The sequence below is a fragment of the Lipophrys pholis genome (assembly GCF_963383615.2).
Source record: "Lipophrys pholis genome assembly, chromosome: 7".
NCBI classification, from domain to species: Eukaryota; Metazoa; Chordata; class Actinopteri; order Blenniiformes; family Blenniidae; genus Lipophrys; species Lipophrys pholis.
The window spans coordinates 11,096,112-11,122,845 of NC_137638.1; the positions used below are offsets into that span (position 1 = coordinate 11,096,112).

General features: G+C 40.5%; 4 protein-coding genes across 7 annotated transcripts; 2 read left to right on the forward strand and 2 right to left on the reverse strand.

Annotated features, from left to right (window-relative positions):
• Positions 1 to 473: 473 nt before the first annotated feature.
• gck (glucokinase (hexokinase 4)) lies at positions 474 to 4,245 on the reverse strand (the record flags this gene model as incomplete). The annotated part of the gene is made up of 10 exons (XM_080468056.1): positions 474 to 621; positions 924 to 1,157; positions 1,608 to 1,763; positions 2,431 to 2,614; positions 2,818 to 2,917; positions 3,010 to 3,105; positions 3,255 to 3,374; positions 3,498 to 3,652; positions 3,748 to 3,910; positions 4,165 to 4,245. The coding sequence occupies 10 exons, from the start codon at positions 4,243 to 4,245 to the stop codon at positions 474 to 476; spliced, it is 1,437 nt and encodes a 478-aa protein (XP_080324182.1).
• A 3,449-nt stretch (positions 4,246 to 7,694) lies between these two features.
• Positions 7,695 to 13,949, forward strand: ykt6 (YKT6 v-SNARE homolog). Of its 4 annotated transcripts, none has more exons than XM_080466625.1 (8): positions 7,695 to 7,773; positions 8,857 to 9,010; positions 10,003 to 10,085; positions 10,410 to 10,510; positions 10,596 to 10,700; positions 10,938 to 11,003; positions 11,447 to 11,548; positions 12,064 to 13,949. In XM_080466625.1, exons 2-8 carry the CDS (start codon positions 8,907 to 8,909, stop codon positions 12,097 to 12,099), a joined length of 597 nt encoding a protein of 198 aa, XP_080322751.1. In that variant the 5' UTR covers positions 7,695 to 7,773; positions 8,857 to 8,906; the 3' UTR covers positions 12,100 to 13,949. The 4 variants fall into 4 exon arrangements, with proteins under 4 accessions (XP_080322751.1, XP_080322748.1, XP_080322749.1 ...); XM_080466622.1 differs by lacking the exon at positions 7,695 to 7,773 and adding an exon at positions 8,369 to 8,566; XM_080466623.1 differs by lacking the exon at positions 7,695 to 7,773 and adding an exon at positions 8,369 to 8,433.
• Positions 13,950 to 14,793: 844 nt separating this feature from the next.
• LOC308111820 (uncharacterized protein) lies at positions 14,794 to 18,201 on the forward strand. Its single transcript, XM_080466864.1, has 5 exons — positions 14,794 to 14,913; positions 15,228 to 15,285; positions 15,515 to 15,589; positions 16,416 to 16,500; positions 16,706 to 18,201. The coding sequence occupies exons 1-5, from the start codon at positions 14,854 to 14,856 to the stop codon at positions 16,752 to 16,754; spliced, it is 327 nt and encodes a 108-aa protein (XP_080322990.1). The 5' UTR covers positions 14,794 to 14,853; the 3' UTR covers positions 16,755 to 18,201.
• A 975-nt stretch (positions 18,202 to 19,176) lies between these two features.
• On the reverse strand, positions 19,177 to 26,700 carry osmr (oncostatin M receptor). Its single transcript, XM_080466750.1, has 17 exons — positions 26,513 to 26,700; positions 26,281 to 26,423; positions 25,831 to 25,984; positions 25,291 to 25,563; positions 25,080 to 25,206; positions 24,717 to 24,865; positions 24,211 to 24,344; positions 23,990 to 24,128; positions 23,423 to 23,508; positions 23,095 to 23,302; positions 22,831 to 23,016; positions 22,638 to 22,739; positions 21,582 to 21,749; positions 21,341 to 21,493; positions 21,147 to 21,228; positions 20,969 to 21,041; positions 19,177 to 20,584 (listed from the first exon to the last, which is right to left on the reverse strand). Exons 1-17 carry the CDS (start codon positions 26,595 to 26,597, stop codon positions 20,249 to 20,251), a joined length of 2,598 nt encoding a protein of 865 aa, XP_080322876.1. The 5' UTR covers positions 26,598 to 26,700; the 3' UTR covers positions 19,177 to 20,248.
• Positions 26,701 to 26,734: the final 34 nt, after the last annotated feature.

Consider the following 26,734-nt stretch of genomic DNA (forward strand, 5'->3'; position numbering starts at 1 on the left):
TAATCAAACAACACACCAATGAACTTGATTTAGTCATGATTTACATGAGCATCTATAAAATTGTATACATAAAGAAGTTTGCTCTGGTATTATAATACACTTTTTATCAACGAAACATTTTTGAGATGCTTCAGTCCAACGAGCAGTGACACACAAGGATCCTTAAAATAAAAGATGTTTCACGTCACCTAATGCTGTGGGTGCAACAGGGAAGCAGTTCTCAAAGTTTAGAAACACTGAAGTTGCTACAAGTTGGTCTATAACTACTGAACACAGTCTATAATACAAGCTGTTTGATGCTTTCTTGTCTCTTTCTTGTCCAGTGATGAAAACTTTGTTTTCTGACAAACTTATCTCAGAGCCCGAGGAAGCCCGGAGCTGCTAATCTAAACGCGACTTGCCATCAACACCTTCCAGTCAGAGTTAAGTCCTTCGGACCCACAGTCCCTAGCAGGCAGACGGCCCAGTGCGCTTCACTGTGTCAGCAGGCAAGCAGCCATTTTACAGGCCACGGCTGAGATCAGAGCGGCGCCACGCCCACTCCCTTCCTCCGACTGGATGAAGGTGATCTCACAGTGCGGCGTCAGGTCCCTGACCACTTTGTGGAACCTGTCACGGAAACTGAAACATAGAAAATACATGTCAAATCATCTGTCTCATGGATCTATTCCTTTATATTTCCTTATATGATTTGATATTGGTGCTTTATTTACATTTATTACCAATGATTGTGGGGTTTTTTGTTGCCTGCTATAGATCCTGTCATCATTTGCCCATTCAGGCTATTTCTATTTATCTTTCTACTTGAAAAGATGTAACTAATCAGAGTATCATTCATTTTAATGAATACTCAGTATTGAAATATCTTCTGGAATCTAAATTACATTACAAACATAAGGTTTGAAATGCAGTTTGTTCCTTACCATGGGTGCAGCTTATAGACAGAGCCATCGACCCCCACAGTAATCTTCAGGTCCTCCTGACTGCGTCGCTCCCGCATTAGGTTAATGACGCCAGCAAGCCCGGCGCTGCACATATGAGCCGCACGAGTAGACACGTTCTCGCATACCAGCCGCACAATGTCACAGTCAAGCTCTGAGGACAGGACACCCAGTGACGACAGGATGTTGTAGATTTGTTTTCTGTCCCCGGAGTCACTGAAAAATGTAAAAATAAATTACTAAATCTCAGACAAACAGACGGCACATGGCTTTCACTGTCATTCACCATTAAAGAAGATTTGGTTTTACTTCAATCTACAACAGAATAGTTTAAAAAGCTTGAGCTGGCAAAATGAATTAATAAAGAATTATGAGAATAAATAAATGGGGCTCGGGGGAACAAGTCTGTTATTATTGTATTGTGTTGCATTGCATTGTTTCATATTGCATTGTATAGTATAGTATAGTATAGTATAGTATAGTATAGTATAGTATAGTATAGTATAGTATTGCATTGTATTGCATTGTAATGAATTGTATTGAATTGTATTGAACAGCATAGCATTATATGGTATGGTATGGTATGGTATGGTATGGTATGGTATGGTATGGTATTGTCCATTCATTATGGTGCGTGAAATCTTTGCAGGTTTCATTGATGCTCACCTCTCCACCTGCGAGACGTAGCGCGTCTCAAAGCTGCCACGTGTCTTCAGCTGCTCTGAGGCTTCGCCGTTGAACAGCAGGTCTTCGTTCACCAACTTCATCAGAACGAGCCTCACTAGTTCTCCCATGTACTTCCCGCTGATCAGCTTCTCATATCTGCAAGTGACGAGAGAAAAATGGACACATCAAAAAGAGAAAAACATTCTTGGAAAGCCTGAGTGAAGAAAAATGAATGAGACACAAGATCACACGGCTTCCTAGAAGCTGTGAACAAACACCATATTTTTTTTCCCTGAAGTATTTGAAGAAGAGGAGCAAATGAGGAAGGTGATGGCAATGCCAAAGAGGCTGACTGGATAGGCTCTTTTTGTGTAGTCTGTTTAAAGGGGCTGCCGGTACTGAAGGTAAACAGCCATTAGGCTGTCAGGCACTGTCATTAATCTGACACCCCCACACACTGACTGACCAGTGACGTGCGAGGGCTCTGGCCATTGACAAACATCCTGTAGAAAAACAGCTGGTAGCTAAGCAACTAGCCAGAGACCTCAGGTGAGGGTCAGGTGAGAATTGCCAGGAAAGGGTGATTAATCCAGAAAACACCAAATCAGTGAGGAAGTCAACATGTGGCACGTTTGAAGTGACGATCTAAATTTTACTCTCCGTGCCAAACACTTCACGCCTGAATAGCCGATGACGCAGCCGTGACACTGGTCACGAGCGTCGAAGTGAACGACGCTGGAGGGCCGTGTTGTGTGAAATTAGCTTTTTTTTTAGCTTGTTCGACCGTGCTGAATGTTTGATCTGATTGCTTAAAGATACTCACAGTTGCCGTCCAGGGTTAATGGAGGTCTCGTCCACCACTCTGTCGTACTCCAGCCTGAAGTCCTCCAGCTCCCCGTTGTTTCCAAATGCCCCCCACTCCGTGTTCACACACATTCTGCCCTCTTCGCCTTCAACCAGCTCCACAGTCCTCATCTCCTCCATATAGCAGGCGTTACAACCAGTGCCTTGAAATAAAAAGAGAGAGACGTCAGTTCAAGTCATTTCTGGTACTTTACGAGTCATGATTACTCATGACTCGGGCTTTTCTGTGTGTGTGTGTGTGTGTGTGTGTGTGTGTGTGTGTGTGTGTGTGTGTGTGTGTGTGTGTGTGTGTGTGTGTGTGTGTGTGTGTGTGTGTGTGCGCGTGTGTGTGTGCGCGGCTTCTTACCGACAATTATCCCAACTTCACAGCGGCGATCCTCATAATAGCAGGAAATCATGGTGGCGACTGTATCGTTCACCATGGCAACCACATCCATCTCAAAGTCCTGACAACAAGTTACAAAGCGTCGGCATTGGCACACAGCTGCATGGAGGTGTTTTGTTTATCGAGGAGTCATTTCATCATGCACTCACTCACCCCTCGTCTTTTGATTGCATCTCTGAGTAAACCAACAACGTTGTTTCCTTCTGCTCCAGAGGCCTTGAAGCCTTTGGTCCAGTTAAGCAGGATTCCCTACACAGAAAAAAAGACTCATTTTGAATGTGCTTATTTAACAAAAAGTTCAGAATTAATATGAATTTGATATGAGCTATTAATATTTTTGGGAAGCGGTGGACATTCATTGTTCGGTAATAAATCCAACATAAAGTAATAAATCCTACCTTGTCAATGTCCTCATGTCGCACTGGAAAGGAGAAGGTGAAACCCAGGGGAAGTTTCTTGTGCTTGATGTGGTGCCTGTCTAGAAAATCTGACATGCACTCAGCTATGTAGTCAAACAGCTGCAGAGAGACATATCAAACACACAGTAGTATAATTATTAGTATAATTATTCTTACGTTTTTAGATACTCTAGAGTTTTACAAATAACTGCCAAGGACTATGAACATGTGTTAATAAATTACCATTTCAGCAGTTCCTGTCATGGCATCTTCAGGAATAGAGTACATTTGGTTGTTGGTCTCAATCTTCCAGATCCCCTCCTCGTCTTCACCCACTTTCACAAGCATCACACGGAAGTTTGTTCCCCCCAAATCCAGAGCCAAGAAATCCCCCACCTCTGTCATGACAGAATAACACAGACGCTGTAAGACAACTTACACAAAGTCTTCCATGTGAGAAAAATGAAGCTGTCTATCGAAGCTGGCTGTGTACCTGATCCCTCGGGAGTGGAGCAAACATAAGTTGGAAGCATTTTGACGCTGGACTCTTCGTGGGTTTCGATGCTCAGTCCTCTGTCCATTTCACGCTGCATCCTCTTCATGACTTCTTTAAGGTCTTCTTTATTCAGCCTGAACTCTGACAAGATCTGCTCCACCTGACATCAGATGAGATAAGACGAGATCAGCGGTGTAACACACATTGTCTTCTTTTTCAGACACCTCAGTTTCATATCTCCTCCATTTTACTGACGGCGGACGGATTTTTCGCTGATTTCATAAATCGGAGAAAATCCCACCACACCAATTTTACCGTATAACAATGAACAACGTAGCTTTACAATACACAATAATGAAATAAAACGCAATAGAAAGTTGTCTGTGGTAGCTGCGGGCAATAATCAAATCTCACCATGTGGATTTTATCAACCACAGGGCTGTAGCCACAAGGCACCTTCACCATCTGGTCGACGTGGGAGCTGACGCAAGGCATCTTCAAAGGTTAATCTAAACAGACTGGCGTGTGTTTCTAGGCGTGTGCTGAGTGTGTGTCCACCCTGTGTGTGTGCCGAGTCAGTGAAGTGTGAATGCCTCTCAATGAGATCCTCAGCTGTTTTTATGCAGAGGTGAAGTGGGCAGGACGCACAAGACTCAAATGCCCACCCCTTCTCAACCTTGCCCCATCTGGCAGGTTCAGACCTCACCCCCCTACAAACAACCCCCCCCTCACACACACACACACACACACACACACACACACACACACACACACACACACACACACACACACACACACACACACACACACAACACACAAACACACAAACATACGATTCACAGTCTTTCGCTGTGAATCGTTTTAACTGTGCACACAAATGTCTTGAAATGTTTCAATGGTGTCTTCGATTGTGGATTACCCTATTGACTGTGTCTACAATGTTCAGAGTGAATTTTAAGCCAGTTGATAAAGTTTACATGATCTTATTTTATCTTATCTTTCATAAAAGCTGATGATTAAAGCCGTTTCATAATATTTCAATTTGATCTTGTGATATATATTATGAGTACTCCGTCTTTTGCAGGATTGATACAGTTTATATTCTCCTACTGCATCAGGACATGCAAACTCTAACAGTAGTCCTTGTGTTTCTGCCATTTCCCAAAATTCTAGTCCTTTTTCTTTCATGTCAAATGTTTTCTAACTTTTATTTGCCTTTATGCAGCTGCAATTGATCTGAGATTTTACAACATGACAAATCACATAATAAACCGAAAGAACTTATTCTTTACTACATCGTACGATACTAAAGCGTTACTCAATGATGGAGGGTCAGAGTTGAACATCGGATTGTAAAATTAGAAACGTGTCTAAAATTAGCAGTAGTGAGGGATGAATGACCTCCTGTTCGAGCGATGTCATGTTACAGGTGAAGGCCTCTTGAGTTTATCGGCCGTTCCAGTTCACCTGATCAGAGGGCACAACTATTTTAGCTGTGACCTCGGTCGGCGAGGTCTGTGATCTTCTCCCCCAATGCCCGCATTAACATTACAAAGTAAACTAAAAGAGTAACAGTTACAGAATGACGCACATCGAGGCATAGTATTACTTTTGAGAAGCTGTATCTACTGTACTAGCTGTTCTCAAAAAAATTACTTAATTTACATTTTCACAAATGTCATCTAAAACATGTGGTATCTTTTGATGGTAATACTCCATTAGATAGATAGATAGATAGATAGATCTTCATTATAGCTTTACCAGAACAGGAGTACTTAAGTCTTGTGCAATAACCTATTTCAATCTTGGCACCAACACACATTAACTCCCAATTATATGTAAAACTTTGAGGCCCTGACACACACACACACACGCACACACGCACACACGCACACACACACACACACACACACACACACACACACACACACACACACACACACACACACACACACACACACACACACACATACACACACGCACACACGCACACACACAAACACACACACGCACACACACATTTACCATGAGGCCATTTACGGAAAGAATTGAATGTGTGCCAAGTGCTTGTCAATAGCTGATTATCTGGTTAATTTAACCCGCTGGCCTGTTTGCACAGAGAGCTGCCTGATGGGTCTCCAGCTGTCTCTCACAGAGTAAACTTCCAAGACTGCGCAACTGCGTTATTCGATTACAGGAAAGGGAGACATATAGAACTGTAGGCTAGGTGCACGTGTATAGCTGTACATCAAGGAATTTGTGTCACCGCTCGTGCACGATGGCACATGAGCTGATTCATTGTCCAATTCATTACACAATGAGGGGGAGACCTTTGAACATGGCTGTGTCACATGATGAAGCATGTGCTGCATTTATCACATTCATTATGAAATACATGATTGCCTTTGATATCTCATCTCTTATCACCATTTATTTAAGATGGTTTATGCATCATACATTAGCCCATTTATTCATTGGTCTCATTTCTGTCATCTTTAGATAGATAGATAGATAGATAGATAGATAGATAGATAGATAGATAGATAGATAGATAGATAGATAGATAGATAGATAGATAGATAGAAAGAATAAGAATAAGAATAAGAATAAGAATAAATCTTTAATTTTGTTTTAATTACATCATTACCATTGTGTAGTTTCCTCTATCTTAAACTGTGGATTGTTTTAACTGTGCAAACAAATGTCTTGAAATGTTTCAACCGTGTCTTCAATAGTGAATTGCATTGTTACCCGTGTCTACAATGGTCAGAGTGAATTTGTGGCCTTGACCCTGTCAATGATGTTTACATGATCTTATCTTATCTTTCATAAAAGTTGGTGTTAAAAGCCATTTTGTAATATTCAATTTTGATCCTGTGGTACACACCATGAGTATTTTGTCTTTTGCTGGAGTGATAAACTTTATATTTTGCTACTGTATCAGGAAATAAAAAAGATAATCTGACAGTAGTCTCCTATTAGTCAACACCAGATGGTTTTAATGAATAATAAATGTTTTTTGGGGCCTTATGGCTCAAAATAGACAACTTATCTGGAACACAATGGGGTCAACTGAGGAGGTCCCAAAATGTATACCTATTTTAAGGAGGTCAGGGATAAGGAAATCACATGGGGAGATAAATAATAATTGATTTAATGGGTTACATAGCTGCTATTGGTTGATTGGGGTTGGAAAAATGTGTACAACGCCTATATCCATTATCAAAATACAAGTACAACTCTTATGAAGTAGTTATTCTGGGAAACAACAACAACAACAACAACAACACTATTACCTTATCCATCCTATGACAATGTGGATTAAACTTGAAGTGTCCTCTGGACCATGAGTGCTCAGCCGCAGCGGTTAACTCCCTTCTCTCGTCTGTGTCCATGTACAAAGACTGAAAAATGTTTTATCCTGTCATGGGAATTGTGTCCATTGATGTATATATTTCCAGCATTAGATAATGCCTTGCAGCAGCTGTGAGAAACGTTTACATATCGACAGTCTATTCAAAGCTTGACTGGTCAAATTTAAGAAGATCTGGAAAGTTATGTACAGACCTTATACGATTTTTATCATTACATAGAAAAAAAACTAAACTTCATTCATTCACTTCAAAAATACACTTGTCTTCATCCCTGGTGGTATTTAAGAATCTTTACGGCAAAATGACCACGGGAGAATCCTCATTGTTGCACACACGTTCTCCAAAACGTTCAATGCCCAACCAAAAACTTAATTCCATTGATGAACTCTTTCAAGGGAAAAAAACAAAAAAACAAAAAACAAGCACAACTCCCGTTGGTTGGTGCAGTTAGTGTTGTAATTTCAATATCTTCATTCAAACAACACTAGTTCAAAGAAAGAAAAAACGGATTAGTCCTCCTGGAGCAGCCCGGCTGGAAGCAGACGCACCCAAAGCCTCCCTGGTTTCCGTGCCAAAAGGATTTCAAGGTGTTGCCTGGAAATGAATAACAGGGACACTTCTGACATGGAAAACACTTAGTTACACTGTGGTAAGTGGCCAGGAGGAAATTGTTAAATGGAGCAAGATTACCAGAGAAAACATCAATTGGGGGTGCGGTGTTTTTGGTAGGCCAAACTGGTGGTAGAATAAATAACTTCTAAAAGTGTTTCAGAGGATTCGGCCAATAACACTTATGAAGAGAATTCCATTTTTCTTTTTTTTTTTGCGTTAAAAAATATATACATATATATAATTAAAATTAAAAACTATTTTCCATATATATGGAATATATTTTTTAATTTTAATTATATATGTATATTTTTTATATATATATATATATTTATTTATTTTTAATAAAAAAAAAAAATCATATGTGCGTGTGTGTGTGTTGGACGCTGGGGACTTTTCCAAGTGGTAGCTTTCCAAATGACCACGGGATTTAAGCTTTTATGTTTATAAGTTTTTTGTTTTGATTCACCAAAATAGACCACTCAAACATTTAGTCATTGAGTTTTGACTTGTTAACTCTTCTACTCTTGTTAACTCTTAGACTTTGATATTCTTTAAAAACGAAACAAAACTCGGAATGGAATTTTGAATCGGAAAAATAAGCCGAGTTTGTTTCCACCCGGACTCATTACCCTGCTGTACAGTTTGGGCTCCGTGACGTGGTGATTGGTCATTTAAGTCTGTGAGGAAAACTCTCAAAGTAACGACATTTTTTTACCAACTGTAGTCTGATTTCACCGTGTGGCGTCTGTCGTAGATACTGCGGATATTTGGTTGATGAGGAATCGCTTTTACATTTTATTGTTTTGACGGAATCACACGGTTTACAGCTGGTACGTTAGGCGCGGCCTGATAGCTTGTGTAGCTCACTGTGCGCTATACTCAGTTAAAGAGAGCGACAAGCTTTGAACTACAATTCTATGTTTATCAGTGTTTACCAGTAATGATCTCGTACCCTGCTAGTTTTCACAACTGAACAGTGAGTGGTTTGATCCGTGCTTTGTTGACAGGAAGTCAGGCTGTCAATCAGCTCCTCTGGAGTTTCCTCTGTTAGCTCGCTGGCTCAAGCTGCTTCAGGGATAAACCTCTCATGTGACTGTGCTTGTATCGCCTCACTGTGCAGCTCACCGGGCCTGTGATTCTGTGTCCGCTGAGTGACGATACAGCGGCAACATGAAGCTATACAGCCTCAGCATCCTCCACAAAGGAGCGACCAAAGCCAACCTCCTGAAAGCGGCCTACGACCTCTCCTCCTTCAGCTTCTTCCAGCGCTCCAGGTGCGTCCTACGCCACATTTCCTCAGTTCAGGTGGCGCAACATACAGTGGAGAGTCTGTCAACAGTTTCTAGGAGGGACAGGTAGATTAGCCATCGACACGGTATTCATTAAAGTAAGCATCACATCTTACAGGTGGCAGGGGACAATGTGGACAGACCACAAGCTCATTGGGTTCAGGACACTTTTGTGGAAGGATGCCAACGCATATAAACTTCACCTTGGAACAATTCATCCGTCCACTCCACTGCAATTCACTCTCACACAGGGAGCACATGCAAACCCCTGAACCAGTCTCAACTCAAAATCAAATATTTGTAAATGAAGTGCTTAACCAATATTCCATCCTGCATGTCTGTCTGTAAACACACCGAAGGAGCACTCCCACTCAGTTTTCCTAAACAAGCCTCTCAAGTTCATCAGCAATTTTCATCCATCTTCAATACCACTTCATCCAATTTAGTGTCTTGTGGAACTGAAGCCAATCCCAGCTAGGAAACAGACAATGACTCCAGTCAATCACAGAGTGAAAACACAGAGACAAACAACTACACACACTCACAAGTAATTTAGCTTCAGTTCCCCTCAAAACACGTTTTTGGACTGTGGTAGGAGGAGAAAACCCATGCATTCACTGGGGATATGAAATGTCTGCATGGAAAGGCCCGACCCGTAAACAAACCCAAGTGGCCAGCAAATATTTTGAGTTATTAAAGTGACTGTCAAGCCATGAGAAACGCTCCACTGCTCTGAACTGGCACATCGTCTCTGAAGAACATTTAATGTCCTTTCAAGTTATTTAATATGTGAAGCTCTGAGTTTGAATTGATTCTGTTTTCAATCTACCACTGTTTTAAATGTGCTGTCCAAAATATATAAATATGCTGGATGGTTGTATTGCAATAAATGTGAAATTAGACTTTTTCGGAGTGATAAATTTTCTTTAATAAATACAATGTTTCCCTGGATAACTCATTTGTTTTAATTTGTTTAGTGTTCAGGAATTCATGACCTTCACCAGTGCCTTGATTGTTGAGCGATCGTCTCAAGGAAGCCGTGCCTCCGTCAAAGAACAAGGTAAAAAGATATAAACGAGTCTCATCTTTCTTTTTTCATCACTCTTTTTAAGCATGAACCATTTTTATTTTTAAGTAATAAATGAGCTAAATCACAGTAAGGAATTCATGATGCCGGCATTAACAAAAATCAGTGAAAGCCTCTGGACATGATGTTGTTCAGAGAGTGTTCTGTCAAGTTTTATTTAAAACTGCTTTTGCTTTTGCTTTCTTATCAAAACACATCAGCAGTATGTTGTAAGACCAGAAATCCTGCTGTGAGCTCAGACCATATATGTTTCCTCTTCCTCCTCCTCCTCCTCCTCCTCCTCCTCCTCCTCCTCAGAGTACCTGTGCCATGTTTATGTGAGAAATGACAACTTGAGTGCTGTGGTCATCGCAGACACAGAATACCCACAGAGAGTCTGTTTCACATTACTCGAAAAGGTAGGCTCATCACATAATATATACCATTATGGAATTAAGTATTTCAATATTGAGCTGGTTCTATTTTTCTTATCAAATGTTTTAGGTATTAGAGGAGTTTTCGAGACAAGTGGATAGTATAGACTGGCCCACAGGGAATCCTGACACCATAAACTACAAAGCGCTGGACATTCACCTCGCTAAATACCAGGTATGTTTGTCATCAGAGAAAATCTTGACGTCTCTCAGCTTTTTGTGTTATAAAATTACTGCTTTTTAAATATCTTTGGAGCAATATTTTGTTGAAATAGAAAAACACAGAGAGAGAGAAATATGGAATATATGAACCAATTTGAGATGTTATCCGAGTGTGTTTTAATAAAATGCCAAAGAGAGCTTTTTATTATTTGATTGTCTAACGTTTGTGTTCTTTTTTTCACCCCCTCAGAATCCGAGGGAGGCCGATGCAATGACCAAAGTGCAGGCAGAACTGGATGAGACTAAGATTATTTTGGTAAGCAGCCCCCATTTGCTGCATTCATGAAGGCTGAAACGTGGTCAAGTTATTTATGTGCTACTGCGTAAAAATGTAAATGTATTGGAGTTCATTCTTTTATTACTTATTTCTGCACTCGTAGTAAACAAAAAAGTTCATGATTTTATGTTGTAATTTAAAAGATAAGTTTAGATTCAATAATTGAACATGTCTTTTTCCATTTTATTATTTATTTATTTTTTATCTGATATGTTTATCATATAGAAAAGAGCAGACTAGAATCCTGTGTCTCGCATCAAAGAAACATTTATCAGCAGTAGGCTGCCGAGTCCTGCTAGCTGTTGGACTGGAGTCTGTTGGTCGTGCAGTTCTTTTAAAAATCAGCATCCGGCTCTGTCAGATTCACAGTTCTGATCTTTACGCTTTGCCCCATTTCATCGAAAAACATCTGTGTCCTGCAGCACAACACCATGGAAAGTCTGTTGGAAAGAGGAGAGAAACTGGACGACCTCGTGGCGAAGTCGGAGCACCTGGGAAACCAATCCAAAGCCTTCTACAAGACCGTAAGTACTGAGCAAGGCAGTAGACCTGTAAGCCAGGCACCGGTCAGAACAGGGGTCTCAAGTGTTCAAAGCTGCGCGTCACAGCTACGACTGCCCTCTGCTTGAAGGGCCTCTTCGATGTTTGTACAGAAAATGTTCGGGGCTTCAGGGCTAGAACTTTCTTTAACTGCAACATCAGCGTCTTTACCGGGTTTGTGGAAGAGTTCTTCCTGGGATTGTAGTCCTCTTTGTTACACTCAAACTTAAAAGTTATATCTTATCCTGCTGATGTTTGCAGTCCGTTTTCCTCTTTAGGAATTCTGCTTTGTCTTTTAAGGTGAACAACTAATTATGCTTTCAAGAGTGTGTGGTGGGCGGGGGAAGATTAATAAACTAATCAAATTGCCTTATATATGTGGCCGTCAAAATCTAATTTGCTTACCGATAAAAAAAGTTAGCGTGTTCATGTGTGGCCCGCAGGCCGGGTGTTTCAGGCTCCAGGTGCTTGACTGACTCTGCATGTGTTCACTCTGCAGGCTCGGAAACAGAACTCGTGCTGTGAAATCATGTGATGCCGCCGCCACGTCCACTCGGACAACGCCTCTCTCTGCCTTTTCTGTTTTTTCCTCCAACTCCCATCATGCACCGGCCACCAGCTCTCAACGCAGACAGGACGGACGCCGTCTGATCGAATGCGAGGCACCAGGACAAGATGAGAGCCAGTGGGGGGGGGGGTCGTCCGAGTGTGACCTCTCTGGATCGTGACTGATGGGGGCTGAAGGAGCGGTGGGGTTTGTTCAGGGGAAGAAGTAACAATTCGAAACATTTTCAACCTTTCAGTGGGTAAACATCTGTGTGGCGTATCAATACCAGCTGGAGATGTACTCGTGTGACATTGTGTATTGTTGGTGTGTCGTTGAAACGTCTTCAGAGCCATTCTATGTTCTTCAAATTGAAACCAGATCTCAAACAGTTTGATCTCAGAAATCTTCAACCAGTATTAACCGCGGTTGTGCTTATGCTTCAAGGCAACTCTGACAATCTCAAAGTCTTATCTACTCATACAGCGAGTCACTGATCCTTTTCAGTTCTCTGAAGCTGGTTTTCTTACAGACCTAACCGTCTGTGCCCACTAGGTGGCCACGTTTATTTACTCCAATGAGCCTCAGCTTAGAGGCAAATCTTAAAACTAACATGAGCAGAGGCAGCGGGCGGCTCCTTGGACTAGTGATCTGAAAATCTCACAATTTTAGTATGAGTTGGTAAAACAACAACATATTTAGCTATACTGGATTTAGTTAACCAAACTTCTTTTGCCGTTTTGTGTGATTGTGTTAAAATCGTTAACATTCCCACTTTGAGCGATTGTGTTATTGGGTGCCGCCGTTTAAAGCTGAGAAGTGGGAGATGGGACGTTAAACGTAGAACGAGGGTTAGAAGCAGCCTTATCGCGGTGTGGTTAACCCCCTGACCTTTCAAAGTGACGCTGCTACGCTTTTCACTCCGATATTTTCAACACTTATGCAGGTTTTTGTGTTCAGAGGCGTGCGCCATCTGCAGCTCCCCTGTAACTCTTAAAACGGGAATCACTGAGACATTTTTCAATCCTGATTGTGACTGAGGTGATTCTGGAGACACCCGTGGGGGGGGGGGGGGGGGGGGGGGGGGGGGCTGTAGGCACTCTCTGCTCTCTTGTTTTTCTTTTGGGTCTGTGCTCGCCACATGCCACATGTGGCTTTGTGAAAGAGCAAACCGACTGAGTGTTGTCACATCCTACTCTTGAGACACGCCACAGCTGAAAACGTTCGCTTTACATGTAGATCTGATTGGGTAGAAATTTTGTTTGGAGAGCTGCGCCTGAGTTTAGGATGAAGAGATGCCTTTGTGTGTTTTAGATGTTTCTCTGCTCTTTCTTTGTCTCTGCTGTCCGTGTGGATGATTTGCTGATGTGCAACATTCAGTCACAGGGTGCATTGATGTCGAGTGCCTGTGTGTTTGAGGAGTGGATAGTCTGAATTTGCTCTTACTGCTTTTACAGTGTAAACTTTTGTGCAATATCTGCAGACTGTCAACGTGAGTCCCTTTTTTAAAGTATAGGAAACAAACGTATTCCTTAAATTGAACGATGAATTGACGTTTGTTTATGTGATTCTTCTGGCTCACACTACCACATAAAGCTCGTCCAGGGTTTATTTGTGAGATTTGTTCAATTATTTTTTTTTTTTTTCTTTAAAGAGTTCCTGTTAATATGTTGAATTTGATGATGTTGTCGGCTCCATGAATTTATGCTGTAACTACTTTCAGGTCCAGCCTCATTGACCAGTGTGTAAATTCTCCGCATTCAATTTTTTGATCCAGGTGTGTGGTCTGCAAAATGAAAACAAAAGGTTATTATAATAAACTGTTATTTTCTGTCTGGACTAAAGAGTTCGTCTTGGCATCTTTTATTTAGTCTTTCTCAGATCTCATCCAATGTTGCTCAGACTCTGACAAACCTCCTTTGCTGTGTGTTTGTTCCTGAAGTAAAAGTGATTATTATTCGTTCAAGAATTGTGATGCCAGGATTTCCTGCAGTAAAGCTTCATCTGTAATACATTTCAATGGGAAACTTGAAGTGATGTGTGGCTCCTCCACTTTCAGCTTGATGGAGAACAGCAGTTCAGTATCCTGGGTACAATAACTGAAAAGAAAAGCATGGTGACACTGCAATCGAGTAGAAAATAAATGGAAAGCAAGATGCTGTTTTGAAAATTGTCAAAATAACCAGAACAGAGTCATGATTCAAGAGACACTATTTCAAGTTGTTGTCTCACCAATACTATAATCGGCATAACAAACCAACTTCAAATAATGTCAACTAAAGCTTCTAATGTCTGATTTATATCCTCTCTCATTCCAAAGCAAATGATTGAACTTTGTCTAAAGGTATGATGAGGAAATTAATAAAATAATTTAGAAGTTTATTTCCACATTTCAGTCTGAACATTAAAGAGAGGCAGTTCTCCCCCACCTTATAATCTTTCCTGGAATAAAACTTTAAATACAAAATGAACCAGTAACATATAGATCGAAATTGCGTGTATTTCTTTTCTTGTTATGGTTTTGACGTGTCTTGGAAGAGTTAACAAATCAAAAGGGCGGGGGGGGGAAATGAGTAGATCATTAAATCCTCGTTCTGGTTCATATATACCTTTTGTTTAAGTTCTTATATACAACGAGGAATACGATGCAGAACCGTAAATTACGAGTTGAAGCGAGGCCCCTGAACGCAGCGGGAGAGGTGCGCCTGCTGCTGAGGTGAAACAAAACATGGTGAGAAGTTTGAAATGTGGACGGAGGCGAGAAACAACAGCAGGACTATCGTCACCAACGCCAACAACTCCACGGTGAGCGAGGGAAACCGACACCGTCTTGTCGTGCTTTTTCCGGAAACACACCAAAACAAATCTGAGTGGGATCGAGTTTCACTCCACCGCGCTGATTTGTCCACATTGTTTGACTCCCTGCAGAAAGTTTCCACATCTGCACGACTTGTTGCTCCTTAACCTGACACTGCTAACACACGGAATTCACTCAAACCTCCAGATTCTGCGTGAGAAAAGCTGTTATCCACTCCAGTGTCTGTGTGTGTTGTCCTCTGCAGCTCTGTGCCTGCAGGTTGGTTTTCTTGTTCAAACATGGTTGTTTTGCTGCATTTCAGATGGTTGACCCAGATCTCAGAGAGCACCTTTTACGCACAGCTGTTCAGCAGAGAAATGGTGAGCTTCATCTACTGTGCAGTTTTTATCTTTAAAAAAAAAAAACATTTCACACAGCCTCCCAATGTTTGGGGAAGCGATGGAGTCGTTTTGATACTATTCTTTATTTACACACATTGTTCCATATTAAATCCCACATTTAGTCAGAACTGAGTTACTATTATAGGTATAGAAGTCTGTGACATAAGTTCATATGTGATCAGGTATTTCTGGTTTCTTCCTCATGAAGTTTCCACAGGAGCTGCTGCCACTCCGCCTCCATGGAGAGAGGACTCTCTGAGCAGGAGCAGTGGGATCATCCCTGGTGAGCACAATCGTCTGGTTTCACGCACACTCAAAGATCTGTTTTCTGAAGAGAAAAAAAAAAATATTACAAGATTAAGCTCCCCGAATCAACAGCGAAGAAGAACACCTCTCACTCTGGCCCCATCAACAAATACACAGAAATCTTGTCGCATCACAACTTTCAATCAGGTTGTTTAAATTTTACTTGGCCCACACAAGAAACGGAAAGGTTTATCTCGAGCCGTTTCAGGACTAGTTAATATTACGGCTTTATCCTCCTCTGAATACTCACTGCTTCTATGCGTCCATGTTTTTGCTTTAGATGCAGCAGAAGGTTTGTTTTTCTTTTGCTCCTAATTTGAACTTTGAACACTTTCCTGACCTCGGTTCAGTTTCTGTTCCACCCAATGACACAAACAAGTTGACTAACAAGTTGAAGCCGTCGTAATCCAAGTCTGGAGAATACACTCTTTCTGCTTATTTCTGCGGAACTTAAAGAGAAACTGCAGCAACGTAACTCCTCAAGTTTCCTGTCAGAAAGGACTGTGTGGTGGGAGGATCAGGAGGTGAACAATTCTAAATATGTCTTATTTTTCCCATTTGTTAAATACGGTACCGCTCCCATTTCAAATGGCCAAAACTGTCCAGTTTTACATTAAAAAGATTATTTCGACATGTCACATACAGATTTGATAGCTGTCTGTCATGTCTTCGAAGTCCCTGCAACAAAACCAGATCTTTTCACTGGAAAAAATTCCTGCGCTCGTTTTCTTTTAATTTTTATTATACTTGTGTGAACAATTTTGCAATAGCAATGTTCAAATGTGTGTTTTTGTGCCTTTTAGGTTTAATTTCAGCGACGGTGTTCATTGCCTTTCTACTGGGTCTCTATGCCGTCCTCTGGAAGTGCATGGTGTCGCCGCCAAAACGGTAAGAAGAAGAAGACACAAGTTATAACTTGATTTTGTTGCAGTTCCACTTTGTTGACACAGCGATCTGTACCAACAGTCTTCTGACTTTCGGTATGAACCCTGGATCGTCACCTCACAGGACCGGCACTTGATCCGCATCTTATTAAACCGTGTTGTGTTTTTTATTGATGCTGGCTTGTCATTGCAGCTGTTTCTGTTTTCAGAAAGCAGAGCAAAGTGCGGGTCAGAGTGCAGCAGAGGACGAGCGTGTGAGGAGGTGGAGGCTTTGTCTTTACAAGTGGTCAGCAGGTCGTTTTGGATCCCGGTGGTGTGAACGTGGGAGCAGAGTTTGCTCCCTGAAGAGGATCCTTCTAATAGATCCAATGATCAAAAGATGTCGGCCTCAGTTTAACTGAGTGGCGGAGATTTCTGTTGACTCGAAGATGGGACACTGTTTTAGCAGGTCAGGCTACGCTGCTCTCCTGCTGCGTTTTTCTGTGAATGGTTTACTACTGACAGATGAGCCGCCTCAGGCCGCGGCTCTCTCTACTGACCAGTCTGCTGCGTGAAAGAGAAAAGTTGTGGTATTTCTGGTACATGTGTAGTTACACATAGTTAGTTCATTGTTTTCATGCAGCTATACTTTTGTTAAGCAAACATTATAGTATTGTTTTTAGTATTTTTTTATATTACTTATGATATAAATACATAAAAAGTACATTGTATGGTTCAATTCAAACAATGAATATTCCCTTTACATTAGATTTATTAGGAATAAAATGTATTTAAAGCTTTTTTGTGTTACTTAATTGTATCCTATATGGTACAACCGTGAAAACAACAAAGTATCTTTTGTTTATTTTTAAACTGGAGATGAATTATTACAATTAAAAACATCACAAATGCTTGAAACTAAGGGTTACACATTGACAGTGTGGAAATAACTCTAACTGTCAAAACAATTACCTTTTCAACAATATTCAGTCATTTCTTTCAATCGTTGCTATAAGCCTGAATTTTAATCAGGTTATTAGTCATTTATATTTTATCTTAAAGAACGATAAACAATCCTCGCTACATATGAAACCATTCACTGTGGAAATCTAGATGCTGTTTTTTTTGGATGGTTTTTGGAATAGTGTGACCTATGAATAAATGCATAGGTCAATGAATGAGTCCCAATTTAGTGAAATGTCAAAATGTCACTTATTTGTTCTTCCTTCCTTCCATAGCTTGGTTTCAGTAAAGGTTCAGTAGCTTTTTTACCCACTGTGGTCAGAAATGATTAAATAAACTCAAAAGATTTAAGCACCATTATGAGCTATAAAGTGGAAAATTCACCCTAATTTATAAGTTACGTTGTATAAGCGTCGAGTCAGAGTCGTGTCTTCATGCATGTAAAAAGACACTCAATGCTCAGAATGGTCTTTAATGCATCAGGAGCCACTTGGCTGCTGTTTGAGCAGCCGACTGACAGTCACATCACTAGAACTCAGAACCAGTTCTGCAACTAAACGTTAACCGGGTGTGGATGACTGGAAAAGTGTCTGTAGTGTTGAGTGCTGAGTTTATCTGATCAGACATACTTCCACTGTTGATTGATTAGAAACTGATAATGTGCAAATCATTTTTTATGCACTGTCCCGTCTTATCTTTGGTGAAATTTAAAAAAACTTTTTTGACAACAATTAAAAGGTGAATGTTTCTTTCAGTGACTCCACACATGCAGAACTTCTGATTTGAAGACTCATGTAGAAATGAAAATCTGACTATTGTGATTTTATGGGAGAAAAAAGACTAGCCTTTTTTCAAATTCTTAAAATTGCAATAATTAATTTTGCCCTTGTGCAAATTACTAAATGAATCTACAAATTCACATCTGAAATGCCGGACAGAAGATTTCTCTCTCTCTCTCTCTTTTTTAAACTCAATTTAATCCCTAGTGTTTGTTTGGAACTGCTTTGCAGGTGACTTATAATTAATATTTGATTACAACTACTTCTTTAGAAGTGGAAGGAGGAGTTACTTCAATATTTCTAAAGTAAAACCAAGTAGTCACTTGGAATAGAAACTTGTGGTTCACCTTTTTTGAACGTCCTAATGGATTGCACATAGCTTGAGCAATGTTGTGTAGCCGCAGCACTGTGTGCGTTGACTCATTACGTTCAGTGGAAGTTGTTTCGGTTGCCTGGGGTAATATTTTGGCCTGCTTGATTATTCTGTTAAATCTCTTCAACTGCTTATAAAGTTAATGCTTTATAAAAGTACTGTGGATACAGGCTCAGAATAACAACACAGAAATGTTTTGTTTTTGAGTGGAGAAACACTTTCATGGCCTAAAATATACAACATGCCCTATACGCTTCCCATACGCTTGAATGTTCCAGACGCCCTGACATTCCTGGTATGCCTCCTTTTCTGCACAGATATTTTTGATGTACTTGTTCAAGAGGACGGTGGAGAGTCTCTTGGCCATGGTGCTAGAGAAGATTTTGCTCTCTACGCTGAGCAAGGACATAACACAAAACTGCTCTCCTTGGAGGTAGCCAGTCTTTTTTTTTTTTTTGACCAAGGAGCTGCTTATCCAATTTGTCAGGATTAGACAAGAATCCTGCCTTCTTCCTCGCTCTCGCCCTCTACCGTAAGCTACAATGAAATAAGATACCATATCCATAGCACATGAATCCAAACATTTCACAAATCATAAAATTCACTTTATTGTATCTATATATTCACACACAGCGTTAATTTTTTATGATATATTGATGGTAATAATTTTAAGTCCAAACTAATCTGTCGTCAACTGTATGAGAAACTACATAACAAATACTGTGTGATGTCAGGGAAGGTGATGGTGCCTCAGATTGAGCCGTGACCTCTGACACAGCAAGAGCACAACTTTTCCAGTTAGTCATTGGTGGAGGAATCGCACAAGTGAGAACTAAAATGCTGACCACTACACTTAATCTTTTTCAAGAGCAGAGCCACCTTCCTATTTCCACAGATATTTAACGTATTGCAAGCTTTTCATGGTGAAACACTTTGAAGAAAACATCAAATGTTGCAGGATCTCTTATGATAAAAAAAAGACTAAATCCACAGCTTGTCTTGTGCATTGTATTAATTTCTACAGATACCCCCTTTGCTAATGATCTGGAGTGTTTGCCTTTATGTTTAAAGATGTTTTAAACTTTTGGAAAAAGATTCACACCTTTCTGACATGCATCTGACTTCTCTCTCTTCGGAGCGCAGTTCAGCTTATCGGTGCAAATTGCCACATCCCGTTGATAACATCTCAGCTCCTTAAAGGTTGAGCAGTATCGTTACAGCGAGTTCCTCCTGTTGTTCACATGTTCACATTTATGAAGATCCGAAAGAGGAACTGTGATGACCTCATGACTAACGCCTAATTTCTTCTGTGCGTGCGCGTGGCTGCATGCGCACATGTGTATTTCTGTGGCACATCCTAAATAGACGGATGAATCGTTCTTATCCACATTTTCTTTGTCTTCATAATGCTGATGCCTCGGGTTATCTTCTAATCCAGTCCACAATGTAACAGAACCATCAGATTTGTCATTGGAAGAAAATAATGAACTCCTTCTTCAAAGTTCATTACCTGATGAGTGTTATCTGCAAGAATAAAAGATGTGGCCAAAAACCATTAAAGTAGCACTTTCCAAACAAATCACGTATGTGAAGCAGATTTAAATGCTGCTCAAAAAGCCAAGCATCTACACACCATATTTATCATCATAAGACTCTAATTACAATGTGTCATATGAGATATAACCGTAGATGACATCACACGATTCAGTCAGACAATCTGAATGTTCAGAGCTGGATTTGATTTCTCTTATTATGGCTTGTTGTGATTCAGAGCAATACTCCGTCACGGTAGTTAAGTAACTCTCGTTAGTGAAAGATCGTGTTCTGTTGAAGGCAGGTCTGTCCCAGAACAGATTGGCTGACTGTGGACTGCAGTCTTCTTGGACCAGACCAGAGCAGGGTGTGTTTATGATTTCAGCATTGGATTTGGTCACAATCTCAATGTCACAGCTGGTGCAGTCGTCCACCGTTTGAGAACACAGCCTCTGTTCAGTCTGTGGAAACACCATCACGATCATCATCATCATCATCATCATCATCATCATCATCATCATCATCATCATCATCATCATCATCATCATCATCATCATCATCATCATCATCATCATCATCATCATCATCATCATCATCATCATCACCAAGTGAAGTCATGAAAGTCACACCAAAGTGAGAAGCATGTTTAAATCTGTGATCCTAATGTACAAAGGAATTGTAGAAATGTGGCTGAGATCATTTTCTATTTTATTTAACGAGAAGACAGGCATTTAACATGCAGGTTTGTTCAGGCATTTCAACTTTGTGAAAAACAAATGTGGCTGATGCAACATTTTAGTTGCTTCATCTTTGAGCCTGATGTGATCTCGGCGGTTTGTTCATACCTCGTAAAGGAAACTGTCAAATTCAGGTGTCTTGATAGTCATACCAGCGGGATAGACAAATATCTCTTTCAGCCTGGAAGAGAAAGAAATCATAAAATAAGCCTTGACGATAATCTTTCAACTTGTCCTCTGTAGGACTCCATTTTTAGGATGAAGATTTTAAAATGGCATTGCTCACATTTTCTTTGTGGACCACAGGAGGATGATGCAGATCAGGAGAATAAAGATGGCTGTCAGAGCCTTGGCCAAGTAGGAATAGTCTAGGCGGGGGCATCAGTTTATAGTAAAATTAAAGCCTTTTCAATGAAATGTTAATTTTTTTCCTGTCATGATTCTAGGGGGAGAAAATGAGTTAAGAGAAAAAAAACTCACAGTTGATTTTGGTCCTAATAGTAATGTTGGCCGGTACTCCATGGCCGTCTTTAGTGAGCGCGCTCACAGAGAAAGAATATTCTTTATCCTGCTGCAGACCCTCGATGGTCACAGACTTCTTCCGGGGGTCTGCCACTGATACACTGAACCGATCTGGATGTACACGCAGATCATGAAGTCAAACTCGTCTTACACCGACATTGTTTTGAATGGATGAAGAAATATTTTTCCCTTTACTTACGTGCAGCTTGACCTGTCAGCACATCTAATCCTGCATCCTGAACAGTAACCAGGTATCCAGTGATGAACGCTGGCTCAGCTGGGTCATCTTCATTGTAATACCACTCCAGAGTCACAGAGTTGAAAGTACTCTGAACAGGTTCCAGCAGATGTGGGATCTGTACAGACACTGATTGAAGGTTTGTGTTTAAATTAAAAACAAAATCTGGTTCAAATTAAGAAACGCATTTCAAGAAACACAACCACTTCACTCTAATATTTCTGGGACTTCTGGACTCCTTCATTTGTTTTTAGTCAGTAGCAACTTGTACCAATCATATATCCAAAACTAAACATTTAAAAAGACTTTGTCAATTGGCTTGATCCATTTTTGTGCCCGTGAATAGGTAAAAGTGTGACAGGGTCAGGGGTAAGTGGGATCGATGAATATATCTCCAACTCAGTTTAATTCCTGGTATATTTTTGTAGTACTGTTATGATATAATTTTGTTCAAATGTTTGGCTCAAGTCATTGTCATATACCAAAGATATTATACCCAATTAATTGCCCCATCTAGAAATTTCATTGCAATGAAATATATTTTCTGCCCTTTTTTCCTGACAAACTGTTGACCCTTTCTTCAACGCTAACAAACAGGAAAGAGTGATGGTATGACTTTGCATTTAGATTCTTTGATAAGAACATCCTGTTTTGAAACTTCAGCACCTCCACCTTCATAGAAGATGAATTTAGAATAGTGTTTTTAAAACCTTAGCTTCTCCAGTATTGTTAGTCTTCTTCTCCTATGGCATAAGTTTTGAGACACGAAGAACTGGTCAAATGACCTCGAGCGTACATCCAGTCATGAAGTACTATGTGCACTGATAAAAAAATATTAAGTTAAGGGGTCTCTCTGGATGGATGTTTGTTGAAAGCATTTCCACTTCATGATCGGAGCTGTAATATTTCCACGCAGAACTGTACTTTAAATTCCACATGCATACCTTAACGACTCTAATGAAAAGACGGAAAAGAGATGCGTTATGAATGAAGCAGATCTGTAGCGAGAAAACTCACTGAGTTCCTGTGAGTATCCTGTCTGTGTCTCCAGGAGGTTGTCTCCATTTTCTGTGCAACCATAGATATTAAATGTGTACCTGCAACCTGCTTTAAAATTGTCTAGAAGAAAAGGAAGAAAAGATTGAACGTTGGAAAAAGAAACCTACATCTAAACATTCAGAGTCATCACTAAAACTATTAAACAACTCACCGGCAGACAGATACAGTGTGGTGTTGTCTTTGGGTACCTTCATCCACTGCAGAGTACAGGGCACTGTGTTACCCAGAATGCACCACTCCACAGTATAGCCACAGGTGACTGTGGTCTTCTCAATCCAGTACAGATAAAAACCACCAACTGTGCTGCTACTCAGCAGCTTCTGAACAGGAAGGGATTCTGAGCAGAGACACAGGTTTCAGCTGAGTTTACCTTACCATTTATCAACACTTTTGGAGCGACCGGAAATTGTTTCACCTGCAGGGTCCATTGGTGGGACAACGATGTGGGCCGGAGTGGAGGAGCCGGTGTGAAGAACAGCCTCGACATTGATCTCACACTTTCCTAAACCAATGGAGAGCTCAGTCTTGTTCTGTTCACCGTCCACATTCAAGTCCTCCCAGGTTTGACCTTCCTGTGACCACTGAACGTTGTACCTCTGGATTTTCACTGTGCCAGCGATACGCTGGGAAAACATTGGACAAGCTTTATAATAGTTGTTACATGGATTTCCTCATGACAGTTGAAGAGTTTGAGTGTTTTTCCACTCAAATATTTGTGCTCAGAGAGAAAAAATAAAACGTACCTGTTTCCACAAAAGAGTAACTCGACGATTGTATGAGTCAGACAGCAGTTGTATTTTCCTCCACACATCCAAGGTCACCTGTGGATCTAAAGAAAATAGTTTTCTCAAAATCTTCTGAACAGCAGATTTCAGAGCCCGTGTTGGGTAAGGTAGATTACATGTTTTAAAGGATGGCCTCAGTGATTCAGTCATCATTGAAATCAATGAATATTACTCAACTGCTATCGGTTTATGTCACAATTTTTGTGTGGAGACATCACATTTTCTAGATAAAACTTCACCTTTTTTTTTTTATTTGAAACTTGTGTTGTCTCTCCTAACTCGCCTCTAAATGCATTTCAAAAAGCATGCATTCTACAAAGTAAGTCGCTTTATAGAATCTAGAGCAGGTCTGGAAAACTACATGTTGCTTTTTATTTTATTATGTTGGTGAGTTAAGTGTGTGTGACCTCCAGTACTGGGCTTCACTGTAATTTGAGGCAACGTTTGATTTGTACGTGGCAGAAGCTTCACTGAGGATCTACTTGAACACACCTATCCCTGCTCACACTGATGTCTTGTACTTACCAGTTGTAAAGTGTCTGTGTTTTGTCCAGTCTCCCCAGAAGTTGCCATTGACAGAGCAGCGTACCCGGACCATGTACAGTGTGTTGGGAAGCAGAGGTTTCAGCCCGACTTTGCAGAAACCTCTCGCACTGTCACAGCTCTGTTGATACACACATGGAAAGTTAGAGAAGTAAATTAAAACTTTCATTATAAATTTCTCTGCTAAACTATGTTGGTTTCACCTCTGTTATGCTGTGTTGAAGTGTGGAAACCTGGCAGATGAATTTAGTTTGAGTTAAGTTCCTCTGGATGCTCCAGGTCAAGTTGGCATCTGTCACCCCTTTGTCAATTTTGTCCAACTCCACAACAGGAGACACTGATGGCAACACACACACAGAAACATATCCATGCAGAATCAGAGCAAACATAAAGATTATTAATCAAATTTCATGATCATCTAATCAGAAAATAGTGGGACAGGCAGGTTACATCATTTTTTAGGTCATCAAAAACAAACTGAAGGAATATTACAATATAGAATTGACCTGCGCTGTATATTCCATAGTTTATTTAGATCAGGGGTAGAGAGCACCCTGTAACCTGTGACACTGTTAAAACCAATTGGAATGAACAGAGATCAACATTGTTTGAACTGTGGACGAGCACAGAGCTACAGTCTGTAACAAGTAGTACTCTGTACTCTGAAAATGTAAATGATCCTGAGATAGAAGAATGCAAGACCTCTGACCTCTTTTTGAGATGTTGAAGCTGTAGCTTTCCATTTCCTCTCCCAACATGTCTTTCACCACCACACTGATGTTGTAAACCTGCAGCTGAGGCACAACTGGGAATGTACAAGGGGACCGATCACAGTGGACTGGAGAATGATCTGTGTTTCTGTGTTCAGCAGAAAATGAAGCAACAATGTAAGACCATTACACACACAAATCAGCAGTTTCTAATTTTGTGACAAATCTATGGTTTTCAAATTTTCAAGTAAAGGCTGAAGTCATTACAGAACAGTTTTAGCACTGTCAGGAACATCTTTTTTGACATTTGGCTGCAGAATTTTTTTTTTTTTTTTTTTTGAGTATTACTGTGGGCAGTTTACTGAATGTGCAGAGTCTGAGTTGGTTTGTTATGATGTGTGCCTCCATTTCTGCCTGAATCCCATCTGCAGGTGACAGAGATGAAATCTGTCGTTGCACAGCTGATATTTCTGGGCTTCTGTAGAGGAACTACAGTAGACACATATTGTTGCATGAATGTAAAAAGTCTTCATGAATTAACAAATTTAAAAGAAATATTTGATTCATACTCACAGCTGACATAGTTGAAGACATGACGGTATTTTCCATTTGTTAGAAAACAACTGATTAGCAAAGCTTTGATGCGCTCTTTTGGGATTGTCAGGTTGTTCACAACAAAAGCTTTGACTTTGTCTCCAACACTCGTGAGGTTGTATGGGTTGTTTCTGAAAGCCATGCTTGTGATATTTGCTCCCAGTGGGGGGATACAGCAGATCGTGGGACTGCTGCCCTCCCTCAGCACCTGCTGGAAGGGAAATATCTTGGCTCTGTTCCCAGCAGTCTCTCCTGTAAGGCAGATATTGGGGTTTTAATGCTGACTGATGTCCCTCAATCCAGCTTTGCAAACAAGGATGGGAAATATTATATTAAAAACATCTGTGGTGTTTTTGAAGACTTCTAAATATTACATTTTTATCTATATAATTATTTTAACCCAAACCATTTTATTTGTAGGGCTATAAAATATTTTGATCAATAAAGCCACCCATATATATCTATGTCAAGTATGTTAATTTTCTGCTAATTGATACATAGATCTTGAGGGCAACTCACCATAGCTGGTCTTCCAGTCACTCCAAGGACTCTGTGCAGACCCATTACAGATGTTTCTTATTCTGACTGAATGATCAACACACTCCAGAGGCAGCTCAGAGATCCAAGTCCATGTGTGCTCTCTTGACACTCTGGACGACACGCTTAGATTGGTCTACATCAGTAAAACAGGACACATCATACACAAATGTGGAGTTTGATTAGATCAGGCTACTTCACCGTTATAGGAGATATTATAAAGAATTATAGCTGCTGATTAAATTTACAATATAAATGAGGTTCAAATGTGGCTCAAGTGAATTTCCTCTCATTGCATGTGAAACTAATTTAAGTTCACCAAACTGGTTGGACATCTTCACTTTATATGACAAAAGTGGAATTCTCAATATCGCATTATGTTAGAGTAAATATAAACAGTCATGATGTATAATAAAACCCCTCAGTACTCACGCTGAGAACAATGTTGTGCTTTTCGGTGCGACTGATCTGGATCTCAAACATGTCACTGTGGTTCACCAGCCAGCTCACCGTCAGGCTTTGTTTGTTGCTGATATTCTTTAGATGACTGATGGTTGGTTTTAAGGGTTGAGAAGCTGCCAAATGATACAAGACAAGTAAGGTTAACTTACACATGAAGGCTGCTTTAACCTGACCTGAGAAAATTAAGAGAAATGTAACTTACCATTGTTAATGCAGCAGTCACTTGGTTCCATATGAAAAATCAGGTAGAACCACATCAGGTTCATGGTTGATCTAAAACTCGACATTTTGCCAGGGGAGGATTTGAGTAAAAGCAGAGTGTAACGCCAGTGTGCACAAAGTGAGAGCCTTGCAGTGAGGTGAACAGCAGTGTGTCTACTGTCAGAGGATTGCGTCATGCTAAATAAGAACTGAGGAGGTGTAG